General features: G+C 48.8%; 1 protein-coding gene across 2 annotated transcripts in view; it reads right to left on the reverse strand.

The window, feature by feature from the left end:
• Positions 1–13,159, reverse strand: part of HEG1 (heart development protein with EGF like domains 1) — an 88,870-nt gene extending 75,711 nt beyond the window's left edge. The window contains exon 1 of one of the 2 annotated variants that reach the window (XM_025375894.1): positions 12,824–13,159. In XM_025375894.1, the coding sequence (XP_025231679.1) occupies positions 12,824–13,133 (310 nt within the window). In that variant the 5' untranslated portion in view covers positions 13,134–13,159. The remainder of the gene's footprint in view (positions 1–12,823) is intronic. The other variant, XM_025375895.1, reaches the window with a different exon arrangement.
• Between the last annotated feature and the right edge of the window lie 4,930 nt (positions 13,160–18,089).

Consider the following 18,089-nt stretch of genomic DNA (forward strand, 5'->3'; position numbering starts at 1 on the left):
GATGAGGGGGATTTCAGGCCAGTGGCCAGCAGTGGGATATTCTGGGACATGCAAGAACCTTGGGGGCCTGTGGGAAGGTGGCTGCAGCCTCCCCAGAAAAGCAGCCACCCACTCAGCGAGGCCACTCTGGGCTGTGTTTTGAAACGCTGCTGCGGATGTAATGATTTTGGGTGGAGGACGTTTAGAAGCCAAATGAGTTTCTGTGAACAAAAGACTCAGCCCTCGATCTGGACTGTCCAGGGCTCTCGGGGAGTTTCGTTTCCTTCCTTGTTCTTGCCCTGAAAGAGGCAGCCCTAAGAAAAATCAAGCATGTTGGAAAGTGCTGGACTTGAGATTTGACGATCAGATTTTTAAAATGCTTCCCCTGCAAGCACTCTAGTGACGAAGAAAGTAAAACCTACCTCCCCTCCCTGTGAGGGGTCGGCTCTTGTTCAGCTGAGCATTCTCTCCGGGTGACAGACGTCTGCTGGACTGAACCCAGACCCAGGGGAGGCCTGGCCTGGAGCTCCCAAGTCAGGGTCAGCCTTCTAGAAATAGAACCGGCTCTGAGGTGGCCTTGGGCATGAAGGAGGGATGCAGCCTATCCCAGCAGGAGTGAAAGATGAAGGACCTTGAGGTGACCTCAAGCTCTTTGCTTTAAAAAGAATTCTATAGGTTTTTTTTTCCCCCCAAGGCCTTGAGAAAAAGTCCTAGGGTCAAAGGTCACAAGATTCCCATTTGGTTAAATAAGTGAACAAAAAGGCTTTCTGCAGGCAGGAAAGGGGGTCTACCTTGTTTCTAGGGGCACCTTCCTTGCTGCCTCCATTTTCTTTGCCCCTCTCATCCTTTGACAAATAAATATCCAACAGAGTGGCTGAAGAGGAGGCTCTTTGGTAAAGGGGGAGTTTCCAGAAAGAAGCTGAAGCCGGTAGCTCCCAGTCCCCGCTGGACACAAAGGCCAAGGGCGCCAGCGGGGTGGTGCAGGCCTCCGGGTCTCCTGTGTTGTCACCGCCACATTCGATCACACCCAGAGAGGAAGCTGGGTGGCAGGGCTCCACCAAAGGAGACCTGCCAGGTTAGCGAAACAATAAAAAGGCAAGGAAAAACATCCTGGTTCCGAGGAGGAAGAGGGGGGAGAGGCGGGCGCAGGAGGGGCGGGAGGAAACGGGCCTGCTCCCGGGGGTGTGCGCACTGGGCAGCCCGGCCTGGGCCCGGGCCCCGGAGGCCACATGGCTGGAGGCTGACTTTCAGAAGCTCTGCGGTTAATTTACTCAACAGACCTCTGTGAAGTGGCCCAGGACTCTGAGGAAATCATAGAAATAATTTGTCTGGAGAGTTGACGACTGCTAGAAAATGGAGCCGTGGAGTGATGTTTCAGCACGAAGGGCTCTGAGGCCTGCGCTGGCTGACGGGAGGGAGCCTCAGGGCCTCCGAGGGGAGAGGCTAAAATCTAGTTAAGGGAGAAATGTAAAGTCTGCGAATGCGTTTTGTAAATCAAGATTGGGAAACCTGACATTCTGTTCAAATATAACCAGTATTTTAAAAAATCAGTTGTATACCATAGCCAGTTAAGAAAGAGATAAAACAGAGAAAGAGGAAGAAAGGAAGGGGGCTGAAAAGAGAAATAAGACAAAAAGAAATGAAGCTAAGGAATTTTTTCAAAAGACATACCAGAGCAGGACAATAATAATGATTATTATCATTATATTGCAGCCAAAACGTAGGTAGCATCCACTCCACGCCAGCCACTGTGCTAAGCATTTCACATGCACTGTCTCAGTCCTCCTCACGACAGCCTTATGAGGTCCTTCCGTGATTATCCCTGCTTTTCTGATAAGGAAACTGAGGTGTAGTGAGATTAAGTAATTTGTCTACGGTTACACAGCAAATAGTAAAACTGGATCCAAACCCAGGTCTGTCTGACTGCAATGAAAACCCAGTTTAAAAAAATTCAGAAATAGAGAAAGAATGAAATAAGAAAGAGCAAAACTAAGACTGAGCGCTCCAGAGAAAGGGTAACATGGACTGAAAGCAAAAGCCAGAAAGGACAGAGCCAGGCTTCCTCCTTGTGGGCTTCGGGGATGTCCCACTAACAACACTGGGATCCAAACTGCAATTTCCTGACACAAACAGGGATATGACATCTTGATGTCCTATGTAACTCACTGTCCAAATGGAATTCAGCACTCTGATACGATTTAGAAGAAAGGGAAGGAGCAAGGATGGGAGGAAGGGAGAGCGAGGAATCCATGCTGATTACATGCAAGTAAGAAAAGGCGGCAAAGGACGAAGATGATGGGTTTGAGTGCATTATTGGGAGATTATTGGGACCATTAGCAAGCAAAGGGAGGTCAGGTTTTGGAGGAGGAAGGGATGACGTATTTGCATGTATAACTGTTACCTGTTGGTTTAAAGTGAAGCTCACTAGACCTGTGTGAATGCTGGCAGATGGCGGAAGACGCAGAACTGGATTATAGTTGGAAGCGCTCACACAAGTGAAGCCACACTGTGTTTTCTCTCCAATCCTTTGTCCCACAGTTCTCTCTACCTAGACTGTCCTACTTCCTTCCCCTTGGCCTCCTGGCAAAATCAGCTCAGAGATCACCCCTTCCAAGAAATCTTCCCCAGAGACAACTCTCTCCCTCTGGACTGTTTTATCTTGTTACACAATTCTAGCTTATTCTCTCGCACTCCTAGGTCTCTTATGAGAGACTGTGGCTCACAGCAGGCACTCCATAAATGTTCACTGAACCGAGGGGGAGGCAGAAGGTCAAGGGTAGAGTTGTGAAGGACATCCCATCTGGTGGGAGGCAGAAGAGATGGGAAAGCGTTAGCCATGGCAATCACAGACAGATGACAGGACAGAGACGAACAACTGAAAAGGCTATTGAGATTTCCGAGAAATGTTCTCCCTTTCTCCAGCTCCTCTCCAACTTTCCACTCATCCTTCCATGTCTACCTCTTCCTGATGCCTGCCTCTCTTAGAGACATAACGCCTGATGTGTTCCCAGGAAGCGTTCATGACTAACATGTACACAGCACATGAATGTTTACAAAGCGTGTCCATGTGGATCAGTTCCATTCATCCTTCCAACAACACTGTGAAGTCAACAAAACAGTTATCGTCTCCATTTTACAGATATGGAAGCAGGTACAAAAGTTAAATGACTTGCCCAAGGTCATAGCCAGTTCACTATATCACAACTAAAACATTGTTCTGTCCAGTTACAAGTGCTTTCACAGCCATAATTGTATTTGCCCCTCCTCAAAAATCTTGTTAGGAGCAGGAAAGTCTTTACTATCCCCAATTTTAATATGAGGAAATTAAGGCCTAGAGACATTAGGCAGCTATCCAATGCCACAGAGGCGGAAAGCAGAAGGGGTTAAGCACAGGTCCTCCAACCCCCGCCAGAGCTCCACGGCATCTCTCCCCAACTCTGCCAGCAGCCACAGTCAGTAGCACTCCATTACCATAAAGCATGACTGTACTAGAAATAATTCCTAACAAACCACAAGAATTCCCCTACCCAAGTGGATATGGTCCTCTTCAAAGAGGTCCCAATAAGACAATACTTACTCCATCAATACTGTTATTGCTCAAACCATTTTCTAAAATTTGCTACTTTTCTTTTTTTCATATATATGTATGTGCATATATATATATACACATATATATATACACATACACACACACACACACACATACATATATATATATATAAAAATTATAGAGATGAGGTCTCACTATGTTGCCCAGGCTGGTCTTGAACGCCTGGCCTCAAGCAATTCTCCTGCCTCAGCTCCCAAAGTGCTGGGTTTACAGGTGTGAGCCACTGTGCCCAACCCAATTGGCTAATTTTCAATAGAGCCTGCAGAATATTATTCTCTTGAGTTTCCTGAATAATGATACATTTCCAACTCTTGATAATGATGTTGGATTATTTTGGAAACACAAAACTTCAAAGACGATCTGATGAAAGATGCAGGAGATGGAGATCCGCGACCCCATTTTCAATCCAGGAGGTTTGCTGCAAGAAACAACAGGGAGTTGCCTGTGTGGCTCACACACACTCTGAAGGTGGCTCTCAACTCCTTCAAACACTTGTGAAGCACGTATTGATAACCCCCAAAGGTTCTGATCTGAAGAATATTCATTGACCACAGAGGTCCAAGTGGGACTGATTTTCAAAGGCTTCTTATTTTGAGGTCACACCTGGCATACTGCTTTTATTTAATCCTAGTTGCCTTCTATGTGGTCATCGGGTCTCCTCAGATGACCATAGGTGAGGGCTGTTGCACTTGGTTTTTCTGACTTCAAATCATGAAAGTTGGCTCTTTCCTCTTCATGTTTAAGGCTAAGAAGCAAGAGAGAGTTCTAGGGATACCAAAGGGTGAGGTTGGCAGGGGTCCAACGAGGGGAAGACCAGGTAACAGAGGTCTTTGGAACATGGACTTGAACCCTAGGCAGGGAGCTTGCCCGCTGTCCAATAAACGTGGAGGGCAAGGTGCGCTTGGGGGCGGGGAGAGTGTTGCTGTCAACACAATGACCAGTGTAAATGGGCACTGGTTTCAGTAGCATTTCTAGAGCTCTCCTGCCCAGGCATCAAGCCGTCTGCTTTATAGGTGTTATACTGCACTTATCCATGCTGAGCAGGGCTCTTTCTATTAATAGCCCATTTGACAGATGACAAACTGACCGCACAGAGAGGCTAAATAACCTACCACAGTCCTACAGCTGGCAAGTGGCACTGCTGGGGTTTGAATTGAGACTGTCTGATCCTTCCAAGCCGGGACCTCTGTGGCCTGTGATTGCAACACCAGCAGGACTCTCATCCACACCCTGGCAAAAGATGACCCCTGAAAAAGTCTCACCACATGGCCGTAATAAAGGTCCTGGTGGCCAGGGAGGTGGCAGGAGTGAAACCCGTCCCTAAGTTGAAGTGTCTCCATCTCCTATCACCCAGAAAAGGAAAATGGAGTGGTTTTCAATTCTAGCCCAACATATGATAATCACTAGTCACAGCCCTGCACAAGGAACATCCCTCCAGATGACAAGCAGGCATCTCTCTCCTGACTCTTGCTACTCCTTCCTCCAATTTGATTCTTCAGTTCCAAGGTGGAACTGCAGGGCCACCTGAAGAGCTTGACCTTGGCCTCTGCCCTCTTCTTGTCACTTTTCTTCCTCTCCCATCTTCATTTCCCAGCCTATCAGAGACATTAAGGAGAAACTTGCCAACTTAAATCCATCTTTGCCTTCAGCACCTTCTCTGCACGGATAGATGGGGGCTCCTGTTATTCAGGGTCTTCAGTGAGGTCAGATCCTCCCTCAAGTCCCCCAAGACATTCCAGGAGTTGGGAACATGGTCTTGCCTCCCTGCCATGCCATCTGACCTGTAAACTTTCCTCAAAAACGTTTACATGACAGGAAAGCTAGAATGAAGTTCAAGTACTTCAGAGCTAAAATATTAAGCAAAAGGAAACTGTCCATTTTTAATAGCCTCTGTAGACTTTGCAGATGGTCCTTCCAGCTCCTTAAGAATCCTTGCAACTAGAGCCCCATACCACGTGGTGGTACAGACCCTGCTGCATGATCCTCCATGGCACCTAGAGGAAAATTGACCTCCTTACCATGGTTCTCACGGCCCTGGGTGATACAGGCACCCTGGCCTTCCTTCTTGCCAATCCTGAGACAAGGCAAGCTGAGTCCTATCTTAGATCATCTGCCCTGGCTGCTCCCCCTGCCTGGAAGGCTCTTGCTGCTATAGGCAGGGGGACGCCATGTGCCAAGTCTCCAAGACAGGAATGAGTCTGGCATGTATTAACAATTGTCTGGTGTAAGTGGGGAGCAGAGCAAGAGAGGGTGAGAGAGGTGGCTGGTCAGATCCTGCAGGCCTCATATTCCAATTTAGGGGGTCTGGATTTTATTCTAAGTACAATGCAAAGCTCTTGGAGGGTGTTAAGCCTCCAAGTAAGGTTGACCTGAGTTACATTTTAAGAAGATCACTCTGGCTTCTCTGAGTACAGATTAGAGAGAGAGCATAAGTGGATGCAGAGAACAGAAAAGAGCAGTGGGGAGGAAGAGACCAGATTCACCATGTATTCTGGAAACAGAATCACTTGGAGTTGCCAAAGAAAGAATCACGGTAGTGGGTGAGGAAAGGAGAGGAATAGAGGGTGACTTCTAGGCTTCTAGCTTAAGGAACTAGGTGCATGGTGTTGCTAACTCCCGACATGGGAAGAGGCAGGAGTTGACGCAGGGTTAGGGGGTGAGAATCAAGGATTCTGATTCTCTCTGATTTTCCTATTCTTTTTCACCGTCAAACTTTGTCACAGGCAGGCCTTCCATGCCTATCATACAGTAGGCAGGCTTCTTCCCGCACTTTTAAAAGTCCCACTAAACAGCTCAGAATAGAGGCCAGTGGCCTTTCCCCAGACCTCATTCTCCCCAGTCTCCCTCTGCCTTTTAACTCAGATAGTTTCCAGATGAGAAGACAAGTCAAAGCAGAAAGCAGAAATATGATAACTTACACGGACCTTCACAGACCTCCACATTTGATGCGTAAACCGTGCTACATTCAGATTATCTGCCAATCCACAGCCAGCCTGCAAGTCACCCCCACCTCTCATTGCGCCCTCATGCGGGGCTGGCATCCCTTCCTCCCTACCATCCACACTGGATGTTCTCCACCCGACTGGAGCTGATTTCCTCTTCCTCTGTGGCTTTAACTACTCCCCTCAGGGCTGAATCTGGTCCTGGCCTCCCTCTAGTTCAGTTCCACATTCTCAGCCATCCACAGAATACTTCCAAGGGGACATGCAATCTTTACACTGAAAGGCTGAAACTGAAGGAGCCTCTTTAACAGCAAAGAGCTCCTCTCCATTCTGTCCCATCATCCCCGTGGCCAGGCAGTCTAGTACTCCAGCCTTACTCTTTTTAGTGGCACTTGCATCTCTCCCTTTCAATTTCCACTACCTCCACTCTAACCCAGGCTCTGTCCTCAGTCTTTCCTCCCAACATATCAATCTGAGGCCCAGCAGCATTCCAGTGCCTCTTAAACAACTACGGGGCTGTAGTGAGGGCAGATATGCATGTGGTTCATCTATAAGACCCCAGCTTCAAGCAGAAATGAACAAGCAAACTATGCTCTCCCTGTTCAAAAGCCATCCGGGACTCCTTGGTGTGGATGGGATGAAGACAAACACCTTAACAGGCCTCTAAAGCCCTCCACAATCAGGTCTAATCCTCCTTTCCAGTCTTGTCTTCAATGATTAGTTGATTTGGGAGCCTAACTGGCCTCTTCAATTCCTTTTCTCCAGCCTTACTGGCTGTTGATCACCTCCATTTTGAAAAGTCTTGAGCTTTTCAACATTTGGGATTTTGCAGATGCCATTCATCCTCCATCTCTTTTATTTATTTATTTATTTATTTATTTATTTTGAGATGAAGTCTCACTTTGTTGCCTAAGATAGAGTGCAGTGGGGCATTCTCAGCTAACTGCAACCTCCGGCTCCCAGGTTCAAGCAATTCTCATGCCTCAGCCTCCTGAGTAGCTGGGATTACAGGCACATGCCATCATGCCCAGCTAATTTTTGTATTTTGAGTAGCGACAGGGTTTTACCATGTTGGTCAGGTTGGTCTCGAACTCCTGACCTCAAGTGATCCACCCACCTTGGCCTCCCAAAGTGCTGGGATTACACGCATGAGCCATCGTGCCCAGCCCATCCTTCACCTCTCTGTCTATCCACATCCCAGTCAACTTTCAAAGTTAAATCAACTCCCCCCTTTCCCACTGAAGTCTCCCTGGACTATCCAGCCCCCAGTGGTTTCCACGTCTGCATGCCCATCTCCACCCTCACCATTCCTTTGGTCAGTATGATCTCCTGTGGCATTTCTTCAGTTGTGAATCACTCATGCATCGTTAGTTTGCTTTTTACAACCTTGATGTGTGTGCTCCAACAAGACTGAATGTTCCCTGGGGGCATCACAGACATGCAATACAACCTCATCACCTGGCGTGACTCTTCCACATAGCAAGCCTTCCGCAAATATTTCCTGATTTACAAATCAGTCCAATTCGACACAGAGACATCTGCCATACTCCAACAAAAGAAGAGTGAAAAACCAGGATAGAAACGTCTTTGTTTCTGTCTATGCCTGATGAATGGTGAGTGGGTAGAAGACAGCATACATAGATGTTCAAATGAAAGCAATTTGACAGCATCTGTATGGAGTACCATTTAACCTCGCCTCCTACTGGGCAGGTATTCATAACAACTGCCTCCCAATGTCAGCTGCTGCTCCACGTTCCCAGGAGAGGGCCCATTCAGAAAGTCACCAATTCATTCAGCTTGGCTTATAATTAATGCAGCAACCTCTAGCATCAATAACCTATGGATTGGCATATGAGTAGCGTATAATTTACAATCTCTATATAAAATGTCATTTTAAAGACTTGTGGTCTTGTCTCAGGCAATTTCAAACAAAATTTTTAAAACATTTTTACTCAATAGGTGTAAAAACTCATTGCTACTGCCATCTCCTCATATTTTCCCCACCCCAACGCTGGCCCCTAATCTCTACAAAAAAGCAAGGCAAGGAATGGAGGGAGGGAGGAAGAAGAATGATGAGCGGGAGAGGATCTTAGAGATCTAGGACAACTGGCACCTCATTTTACAGATGAGAAAACTGAGACCTCCTGATATTGTGGGACTAGCAAATGGATTTGGTCAAAATCTTTTTGAATCCTGCTGCCTCCATTTACTGTGTGATCTAACCTCTCCAGGCTACTGTTTCCAGAACTGTAAAAGGGAAATAACATCCCTCACAGGCTTGTTTTTGGGTTAAATGGACAAGGAGTGTGAAGGCACTGACCATACATAGGTGCTCAAAGGCCAAGGAGTCAAAAGTCAGACCCCAACTAGTTTCCTTCCTTGTTGCCTCCCCAGGATTCTTAGAAGAGAACATTTACTGCAGCTGAAACCTCCCATTCATACAAAAAGGACGCTGGAGACAGAGGGAAGCCACTGAAGAAGGCAGTAAGTGGCTAACGAAACCGCAACTGCCATCTGTTCTTTGCTTTCTGAGTGTCTCTGGACAAGGGCAAGTTAAACCTCAGGAACACTGTTTTCGGCCAGCTGGGCAGGGCTGCTGGAAGGTAGGAGAGATCACCGGGAGGGCAGAGGCTCCTTCCCCAGCCTCCAGGACAAGGATGCAGAAACTGCCCACCTAGGCAGCAAATACCTTTCAGTCTCCCTCAGTCCACACCATTCAGGTCTCTGGCAAAAAATAACAGTTCAGCATGTGCACACAGGCTGAGGAAAGCAATAAAAGGGTTCTTGCAAAGTAAAAAGGATGTGGCTTTTAAACACTCATGCACCACGGAGAGTCCCTTGCCCCCTCCCGCCTTCCCCCTTCTATTTGGGACACCCTCCATCAAAGCAAACAGGCTTCTCAGGAATCCCCACTACCACCCGCCGCAAGCCTCCGCCAGGAGTGAGGTAGCGGCTTTCTGGAGGAAAGCCACTCTCCCTGCCCTGAGGGGCTGCCTCTTGCCCGCTGCACCTTGTAATGGTTCTCCCAGCAGCCAAGCTAAATGACGAAGTTGGCCCACAAAGTTAGAGCAATTCAGGCGACAGCTATTTAATAGTTCAGAAGGGGCTCCGCTCAAAGCACTTCCTTTCCTCTAGGGAGCTGCATTTTTCTAAGATTATTATTTCTTGGGCTGGCTGCTCAGCTACTCAGCGTCATTTCCCCTTTGGGTGGGAAAGTTCTTTCCTTCTGCATTGATTTTTATTATGATTTAAGCCTTCTCTCCCTCTCATCTGCAGATCTCACAATTAAAGCATAGCATATGGATCACAAAATCAAGGCACATAAACTTTGCATTCAGCTTAGAACTGTGACTCGGAAGTCCTGAGTGGCAGAAAAACACACGCATAAAAAGAAAACCTCTAGGTCTCAGCATCTTGTCACCACTGGCTGAAACATCAGCAATAAACATCAACTGAACAGCCAGCAGGGTGACGGGTGGGCGCAAAAGCTTAACAATGGCTATATAAACAGGGAGCTGCTCTCCAGGGACTTACAGTCTAATACAGGCAAACAACCCACATAATAGAATGCAAATGCGGTTACTCAGCAATGAGAAGTTGAACTCTGCCAGGAAGAGAAGAGCTGGGAATGGCCCACAGGGAAGAAAAGGACATCTGTGGCCCTTGCTGCTGACACTAGTGTATTTGGAAGTCCCAGGGGCCAGGCCCTGACTACCAGCATCCCCATGGCACGAAGGGGCTGCAGGCAGCTTCCCCAGCAACCAAATGGAGCACGTTACTTGTGAGACTCAGGGCTTGTTAGCAGCAGTAGCATGGCACCTCCCCAAACACAAAAATGCTGAGGGAGAGCAGGGATGACCATCTGTCAGGGGTGCTGCAGGGGCAGACATCTGCTGCAACACAGTGTGGACTGGAGGACCTGTGGAGGACCTCTCAGCATCAAGACCTTGCTGCCTTGTGAAATAAGTGATAGCATCTAGTGAAACATGAGGGCTAATCCAAAAGGCCCCCAATCCTGGTTATTAGAAAAGTCAGACTCACTGAAATCACTGAACACTGGTTTTCTTATGTGTTGTTTCTTTTTTATCCCTAAATGACACTGCTTGAGCCACTACCAGAAAAACAAGCACAGGTCATGCCTAGATCCTTGGCCATATGAGTAGCTTCTAGCAGCTTCAACAGGTGTTCATTTCATCTCTTCTAATCGCATCTTTCTAACATCTCTTCAGAGATTGGGCCTTCGAGCCACTGATGAGGAGGCACTCCTTGGGTGGTGTCTGTGGGACAGCAGGAGACCAGGAGAGCCTACTTAGGTAAGAGAAGGTGGGCACTATTCCAACTACTCTCTCGCTGCTTTCTGGGACTCTCACACGTATTCCTTCCAGTACCTCATATACCTGAAGACTCCATCACTCACCTCTGCAAAGGAATCAAACTGGGAAAGCCACAAAGCCAAGACTAGCAGTGCTACCTGCCACACCTGTGAGGGATGTTTGGGTCACATAAGGCCCCAATTCTTACCAGCTGAGTCCTGTAAGCTAGCTGCCTCCACTGTCCCTATCTCTGTAATACCTACCTCTCTACGGTCTCTGGAGATCCTACCCCTAAGAGACGGAAAGAGACTCATGTGCCAGCCCCATCCAGCCAGGGCCCCTGCAAGTCAGTGTCCCTCCCACCTATCCCCTAACAACAAGATGGGGGCCATTTAGCTAACAAAGCCTGACTACTACCCAGAGAAATCTGCCTTCAGCTCTTGGGTGTCTCCTCTGAAATGTTCTCAATTCTCTGCACTCTATCTTCTGTTTAGAAAAACTCACAAAATACTACAGTGTTCCTCAGTTACTTTTCTAGTTGGAGAAAGTCGGGAAATGTGCTCTTTTATGTTCTTGATTCCTTCCCATGGAACTTAGCAAAACAGTGTATGCTGTAAGTAATCTCAAGTCAGGGTCACTCTGGGATGTGTCTCCTACAAGTCTTCAGAAGCTTATCGCTCCTCTCCCTTTTCTTACTGTTCCTGGGTTTCTCAATCTTATACCAGTGATTTAAAAATTCACAAAATAAGGCATTTTGCGATAATGGGAATACTGTTGAATATGAAATTGAGTTTTTACAGGAGAACTTGATTTTTAAAAATCCAAACTTTTTCTTATTTAACTCTAAGAAGCACCTCTAGGTTGGAGGAAGCAAGCTAATTCACATGCCAGAAAGTCTGCATGATATGAGAAACTTAAATGAATTGTCAATTACGCAGACAAAAAACTCAACTTTCAGGGAACCTCCAAATCAAGGTCCAGTGTTGCAAGCAACCCAGCTTCTTTGAATAGCCGGGACAGAGCATATGCCCTGTGTCACGCACAGGAAGGCAAAGGCTAACACCACCACGTTGCTGACTTTGTTCAAAGCACTTTCCATTTATTTTTACTTTCATTTTGTCACATCATCACTAGGAGGCTAGAAGGAACAGGCATCATCACTTCCATTTCACAGATGGAGAAAGTGAGCTCAAAGAAACAACATTCCCAAGGTCATAATGGTATTATGGTTAGAATTCCACTCAGTCTGTGACATATTTTTCCAGATCATAAGAAAGAACTGGACACAAAGGTAGCAGGGAGAAGAGGTCAGTTCCTTCTCTCTGCGTGGAACGGGCAGTGGCTATCACGGAGCAACAGTTCATTGGGAAAGGAAAGGGGAGGGAGGAGGCTCAGGGATGGTCCTATATCAGCCTGTGCCTTGTAGGGGTTCAACCATGCAACCCCAACCGCGTTCCTTTGCTTTTAAGTCGAACCAGTAGAGCGTTTTGTTTCAAACTACGTACATCCTTTGTCCTTTACAATATCCCGTGCTAGAACCCCTTAAAAATCAGTTATTTAGATGAGAAAGTCGAGCCCTGTACCTGGAGAGGCCAGTTCTGTATAGCGGAAAAAATGAAACTGGGGACAGGCTGACCAGATATCAGAGGTGAGAGATGCTTTGGAGCCTTTTTCCCTTTTGCTTTCCTTTCCTTTCCATTTTCTTAAAGTGGGGTGGAAGAGATACAGGGTACCCCATAGGAAATAAGTTTTCTTCCAAAGGGTTGGGGGAGAACGGGATGATCACATCCCTCAGTCCAGCCAACGGCGAAAGCGTCCCTCCCTACCCGCCGACCCTCAGGGTCCCGCACACGCCGGGCGAGGAGCCCCCACCCTGGGTCGCGCGGCGCGGAGGGGCCTACGGCTGGGGATACGGCCCGGGGCGCGCCCACGCCCCCAGCCCAGGCTGGCCCGGCGCCGGGTTCCCGGCTCTCACTCACCCGCGCTCCCGCCTCTGGGGGCCCGGCTGGAGGGTCCCCGCTGTGTCGCGGCGCCCGGCTCCGGGGCCCTGTGGCTGGGGCCGGGGGTCGCGGGCCCGCGGCGCTCCCGGGGCGGCGTGGGCGGCGGCGGCGGCTCGCGCTCCGGGCGGCGCTCCAGCTGCAGCTCCAGCCCCGCGCCCGCGAGGGGCGCGCGGCGGACCGGGGAAGGCGGCGGGTCCAGCGTCCCGGGGGCCGCCGGCGGCAGCAGTAGCAGCGGCATCAACAGCAGCAGGAGCAGCGGCGGCCACCGCGAGGCGCGCGGTGAGGCCATGGTGACGGCGCCCGCCCGCGCTCACATGCCCGGCGCGCGGGGCGGGCGCGGGGCGGCCGCGAGGCGGCCGCGAGGCGAGGGCAGCGGGCAGCGGGCAGCGGGCGGCGGGGGCCGCGCGGGGCGGGGGAAGTGAGCAGAGTGAGGTTGCGAGCGCGCTCCCCCGCCTCAAAAGTTGTCCGGAGCCGCGGGAGGGCGGCCGGGGGCCGGGCGGGCTGGGCGGAGGCGGCCCGCGGCGCCGCTACATGCTAATTAGCCCGGGCGGGTCGCTGGCGGGCGGGCGGCTCCTCCTCGGTTGACATCACCGGCCCCGCGCGGCGGGCCCGGGGGCGGGGAGAGGGCAGGAAGGGGGCTGGGGCCCGGCGCCTGGAGAGCGGCCCGGCCCGGGACAGCGGGATGAGGTCAGCGGAGCCACGGTGCTGCAACTTTTGTCACACACATGCTCCGCATAGAGTCTTCTGAATCGGGCACCACTTTCCCAACTCCTTAAACGCACAAGAAGTAGGTGAAAAGCAGGTCCTGGGTAATGTGATTAGCACCAGACTAGATTATCCCAAGTGCTTTGATAGGAGAGAGAAAGGGAATGGTCCCCTGGTCCCCAGCCCGCGCTGTCACCGCCCTTAATTGATTTGAAGTGTCCCCACTCCCACCCCCACTTCCCCTTCTTCAGGCCCCAGGGCTGGTGATGAACTCGTGTTTGCCAAACCTAACACCTCACCCTCCGGCCAACGCGAGAATCCGAGTATCCCCCACGCCCTCTCAAGCTTGGATGCTGTTCCCATCCGACCACTGCCTTTGGCTCACACCAGAGTTCTGCAGAGATGTCACCGCGAGGACACCCAAACAGGCTGCAGGGAAAAGAAAACTGTGAATTCAGGCAGGCTAGGGCAAACTCATCATCAGGAAAAGAGCTGCAGATCGCAAATTAAACCAAATGATGCCCAGAGATCACAGAATTTTAAATGGAAACCTATGGGGAAAGATTCAAAGATTTCATGTAAACAAATTTTCTTGGTAAATAAAGTTCCATTTGTTTCCACAACCACTCCCTCCCCAGTAAATGAATAATAAAATGTCTAAAGTTTAGGACTGTAAGCCTCCTCATTAAGTGAAGAAAGAGGGCCTCAGATGGGAAAATAACTTGCTCAAGATTCTGAAGGTAGACCCGAAGACGAAATGATTGATCTGTGAATGACCGTGTGATATTGTTAATTCTGGTCTCCTAATTCACAGTTTGCAATAATTTGCAAACAGAAACAAATAGTATTGCAACAGAAACAAATGTTGCAGCTCCTTGGGGATCTTGCCAGTTCTGTTGGGGGCCCCTGTCTGACAACCAAATGCTCATGAAAATATGAGTATGCACCTCACTTTCAGGCCTGGCTCTCCATCCCGTTTCTCTGCTCTTCTCTGTTTCTCTGTCTCCAGATCTCCATGACCCACCTCCAGGAGAATGAGATCGTGGTGTTCAGGGCAGCTGCAGATGGGCCTAGGCCCACTTTCTGGTGACTCAGTACAAGTGAGTCATTTGGCAAAAAAAAAACATAAAGGAGGCTGTGTATAAACAAACTCACCTTAAACGAGGGAATGAGGAGTAAAGATTTGGTTTTATTTTGTTTTGTTTTTAAACAAACTAGCTTTCCAGGGCTCTCACACAGAACTTCCAGGTCTCTCCAAGAAAGTACCAAACAATAACCCCCCTGAAACTGACTTGGTTTGCTCTCATGGCCTGAGCTCAACTTCTCTGGATGCTGCTCTCACATTAACAGGCAGGACTGCACAGCTGCCCAGACCCAGTCAGACAAGCCCCAACAGACTAGGACTGTGCTCAGAGGTTCTGGTCACTGCCACTCCCTCCCCTCCAAGGAGACCATGTCACATAGTATTGGTTGCACTCCCAGGCAAGCAGGAAGGTTTAAGGGTAGAATGGCCCTTATAGGCTTCTCGTGTGGATTCAGGGATCCTATGAGAGAATCTGCCTTCTCTACTAAGACCCAAGGAGTAAACACGTACCTGCCACCTCCCCACAATCCTCCCTCACTCCCCCAATCCCTTCCCACTTTAAGTACCACAGGTTTATCTCTCTCTAATCTTCTCTCTGCCTTCTAAGAGAAATGCCCAAGTTCAGGGTAACTGCCAACTAGAAAGGGCTTAACCAGCAGATTAGGGGAGGGACACACAGGGAGAACGTGGAAAGATTGATCATGGTGTAGATGGATTCCAGCTCTTTTTCTTCTCCTCCTAGGGCAGAACAAGAGAAAACAGCAAGACAGCAAGAGAGAGCTGGAGGCAGTATAGAACCTTGGAAAGAACAGTTGACTTGGTGCTAGAGCCCTTGCTTCTTTCCCGGCCTTTACCACTGTTTAATTGTGTGATCTGGGCCACAGTTTCCAATCTCTAAAACAAAGATGGTCCTAGATGATTGCTAAGGAGAGTTCTAGCTCTGATGTTTTAGAGTTCAGTAAAGAACTTCCGGCACAGTAGCAAGGACATATGAAATAGGTATCTCCCATCCAAGTACTGACCAGACTCAAGCCTGCTTAGTTTCTAAGATCAGAAAAGATCAGGCACTTTTAGGGTGGTACGGCCATAGACTAAAACAATTATCTAAGAACGTCTGTAGTGTTTCCTTCCCAGGGATGTGAAAATCCAGACAAGATTCTTGATCATCTCAGATAGCTTGAGAGGTCCTATCTGGAGCCAGGGTCATAAATCAGATGACTTCTCAGACCCATTCCAGCCCTGGGAATCTGTTGATCTAGGATAAAACAGCTGGGAAGACAGCTCAGAACAAATTCCAGGACTGAGTGAGTTAACAGGCATTCCTGACCTCTCCACAGGTAGGAGTGGGGGCACCCCAATGTAATTGACAGTGAAATCAGCAGGGAGCCCAGTGTCTTTGCCACCTGAAACTTCATGTAGTCAGAGCTTTTGCCAGGGCTTTCCTGCCTCTACTTGTGTTAGTCAGACTAGGCTAGGCTGTAGTAACAAATAGGCCACTCAGATGCAGCAGCTTAACACCCTATGCATTTCATTGTTGTTCCCTTGACAGCCTTAGACACTGATGTTCAGCTCAATAGGCTGCGTGAAGAAGCTGTCCCATTGAGCTGAACGTCAGTGTGTAAGGCTGTTAAAGGAACAGGAATCCACATTATGAATCCATGTTATGGTGGGTCTGCCATACTCTACTATGGCTTCCAAAGTTGCTCTGGGAATTGGCATCCCAGTCAGCCAGAGGTGAAAAGAACATGGTGGTGTGAGCAGAGGTTTTGGTGGGCCCGGTCTGGAAGTGCCTCATCTCCTCTTACATTCCACTGGAGAGAGCATGGACACATGGCTCACCCAACTGCACAGGAGGCTGGGAAATGTAGTCTAACCACAGAGGCAAAGAAGGGGAGAAGGGATTTGGGTAGACTGCTAACAATCTCTGCCCTACCTCTAGATATCAGTAGAGCAGGGAAAGAAAGGGAGAGTAAAAAGATTCATCTTTTGGTCTCCGTTTCCTTCTTTATGAGGGTGTTGAATCAAATGATCTCTCAAGGCCACCTAATCTAACATTCAGTGGTATGAAGGGGCCATGAAATGTCCTTCCACACCAAAGTGAACAAACTGTACAGGTTCCTGCCACAGCGGATCTGCAGCTTGACTGGTAGACTCAACAGAGAGGACCTTGGGTTCTCTCTAACTTCTGTTCCGAAGCTATTCTCATTCCTTGGCCAAGTCAGGTGATCTCTATTGATCTGTCTCCTTCGCTGCCCAGCAGGGAGAAAAATCATTTCCCTCTGCTGCCTCTTGGGGTTGGTCTGAGGATATGATGAGATCACTGCCCAGAAGGTACCAGGAACTCTTCTGACTACAGTGGTCTGCATGGTGCCCTTATGGTAGCCAGAGACTTTTATAACACTGCATTTTAACCTGGCCCCACGGTGTGCCCAGTTCCTGAGGATGGTGCCTGTGCAGGATTTGTGGTCACGCAGGTTGGCATTGCCATGGCTGGGATGCAGTGGCAGATGCACAGCAGTAATGTCCCAGGGACACTCAGGACTCTGATGCCTAGGGGTACCTGAGGGCTGACAGATCAGTTAATAGAACCTGGACTGAGCTCCACCTAGGGACAGGTAGGTTGGGCCCAGGGATCAGTGTCTCCACTGGGGCATCTGATGGCTTCTCTGTTATCTGCTCATCATCCTATTAAACCCTGAGTCTGTTTACTCATCCTCTCATCTGCTTGTCCCCTCCCACTCTTAATCTACAAGGTGCTTTCTGGGACGCTCTGTGCTTTATTCATCTTTATATCCTCAGAATCCAACATAAGACTTTCTTTTATTTAGTCATTCAACAAATATTTACTGAGTGACTGCACTGTGCCCGGCACTGTGCTGAGTGCTGGGCAAGTCTGTGACATCGTAGAGCTTAAGGGTTTGAAGGAGACAGACAGTAATTAGAAGAGTATAAATGTAAACTTGTCATGTGTAAGTGCCTGAAGGAGAGCACTCAGGAGGGTGTGTTGGGTTTTCCCGTGGACATGAAATTGAACCCTGATCTGAAAGCTGTGTAGGCTGTTAACCAGGCAAAGCAGACTGGGGAGAGGATGTACAAGGCCCTTGAGACAGGAGGAAGTGGGATACACGGAAAGGACTGGAAGAAAGCTATTGTGACTGAGATAGAGAGTGAGGAAGAGCATGGAAGGAGGTAAGCCTGGAGATTTGATAGGAACTAAATCAGGGAGACCTAACAGTTCATTTTAAGGATTTGTTTATTTATTTTAAGAGTTAAAGGAAGTCATTATAAAGTGTTAAATAGAGAAGGTAGAGTACGGTGAAGGTGGAGGAGAGGAGGGGGAGATAAGGGGTGAGGGCGACATGATTTGGGATTGGAAATCGTCATTCTAAGATGATAAGAGGATAATGATAAGAGGAATAATATGATAAGAGGAATAATTTAGAAAGAAATAAGAAC

This window comes from Theropithecus gelada, chromosome 2 (assembly GCF_003255815.1).
Source record: "Theropithecus gelada isolate Dixy chromosome 2, Tgel_1.0, whole genome shotgun sequence".
Classification (NCBI taxonomy): domain Eukaryota; kingdom Metazoa; phylum Chordata; class Mammalia; order Primates; family Cercopithecidae; genus Theropithecus; species Theropithecus gelada.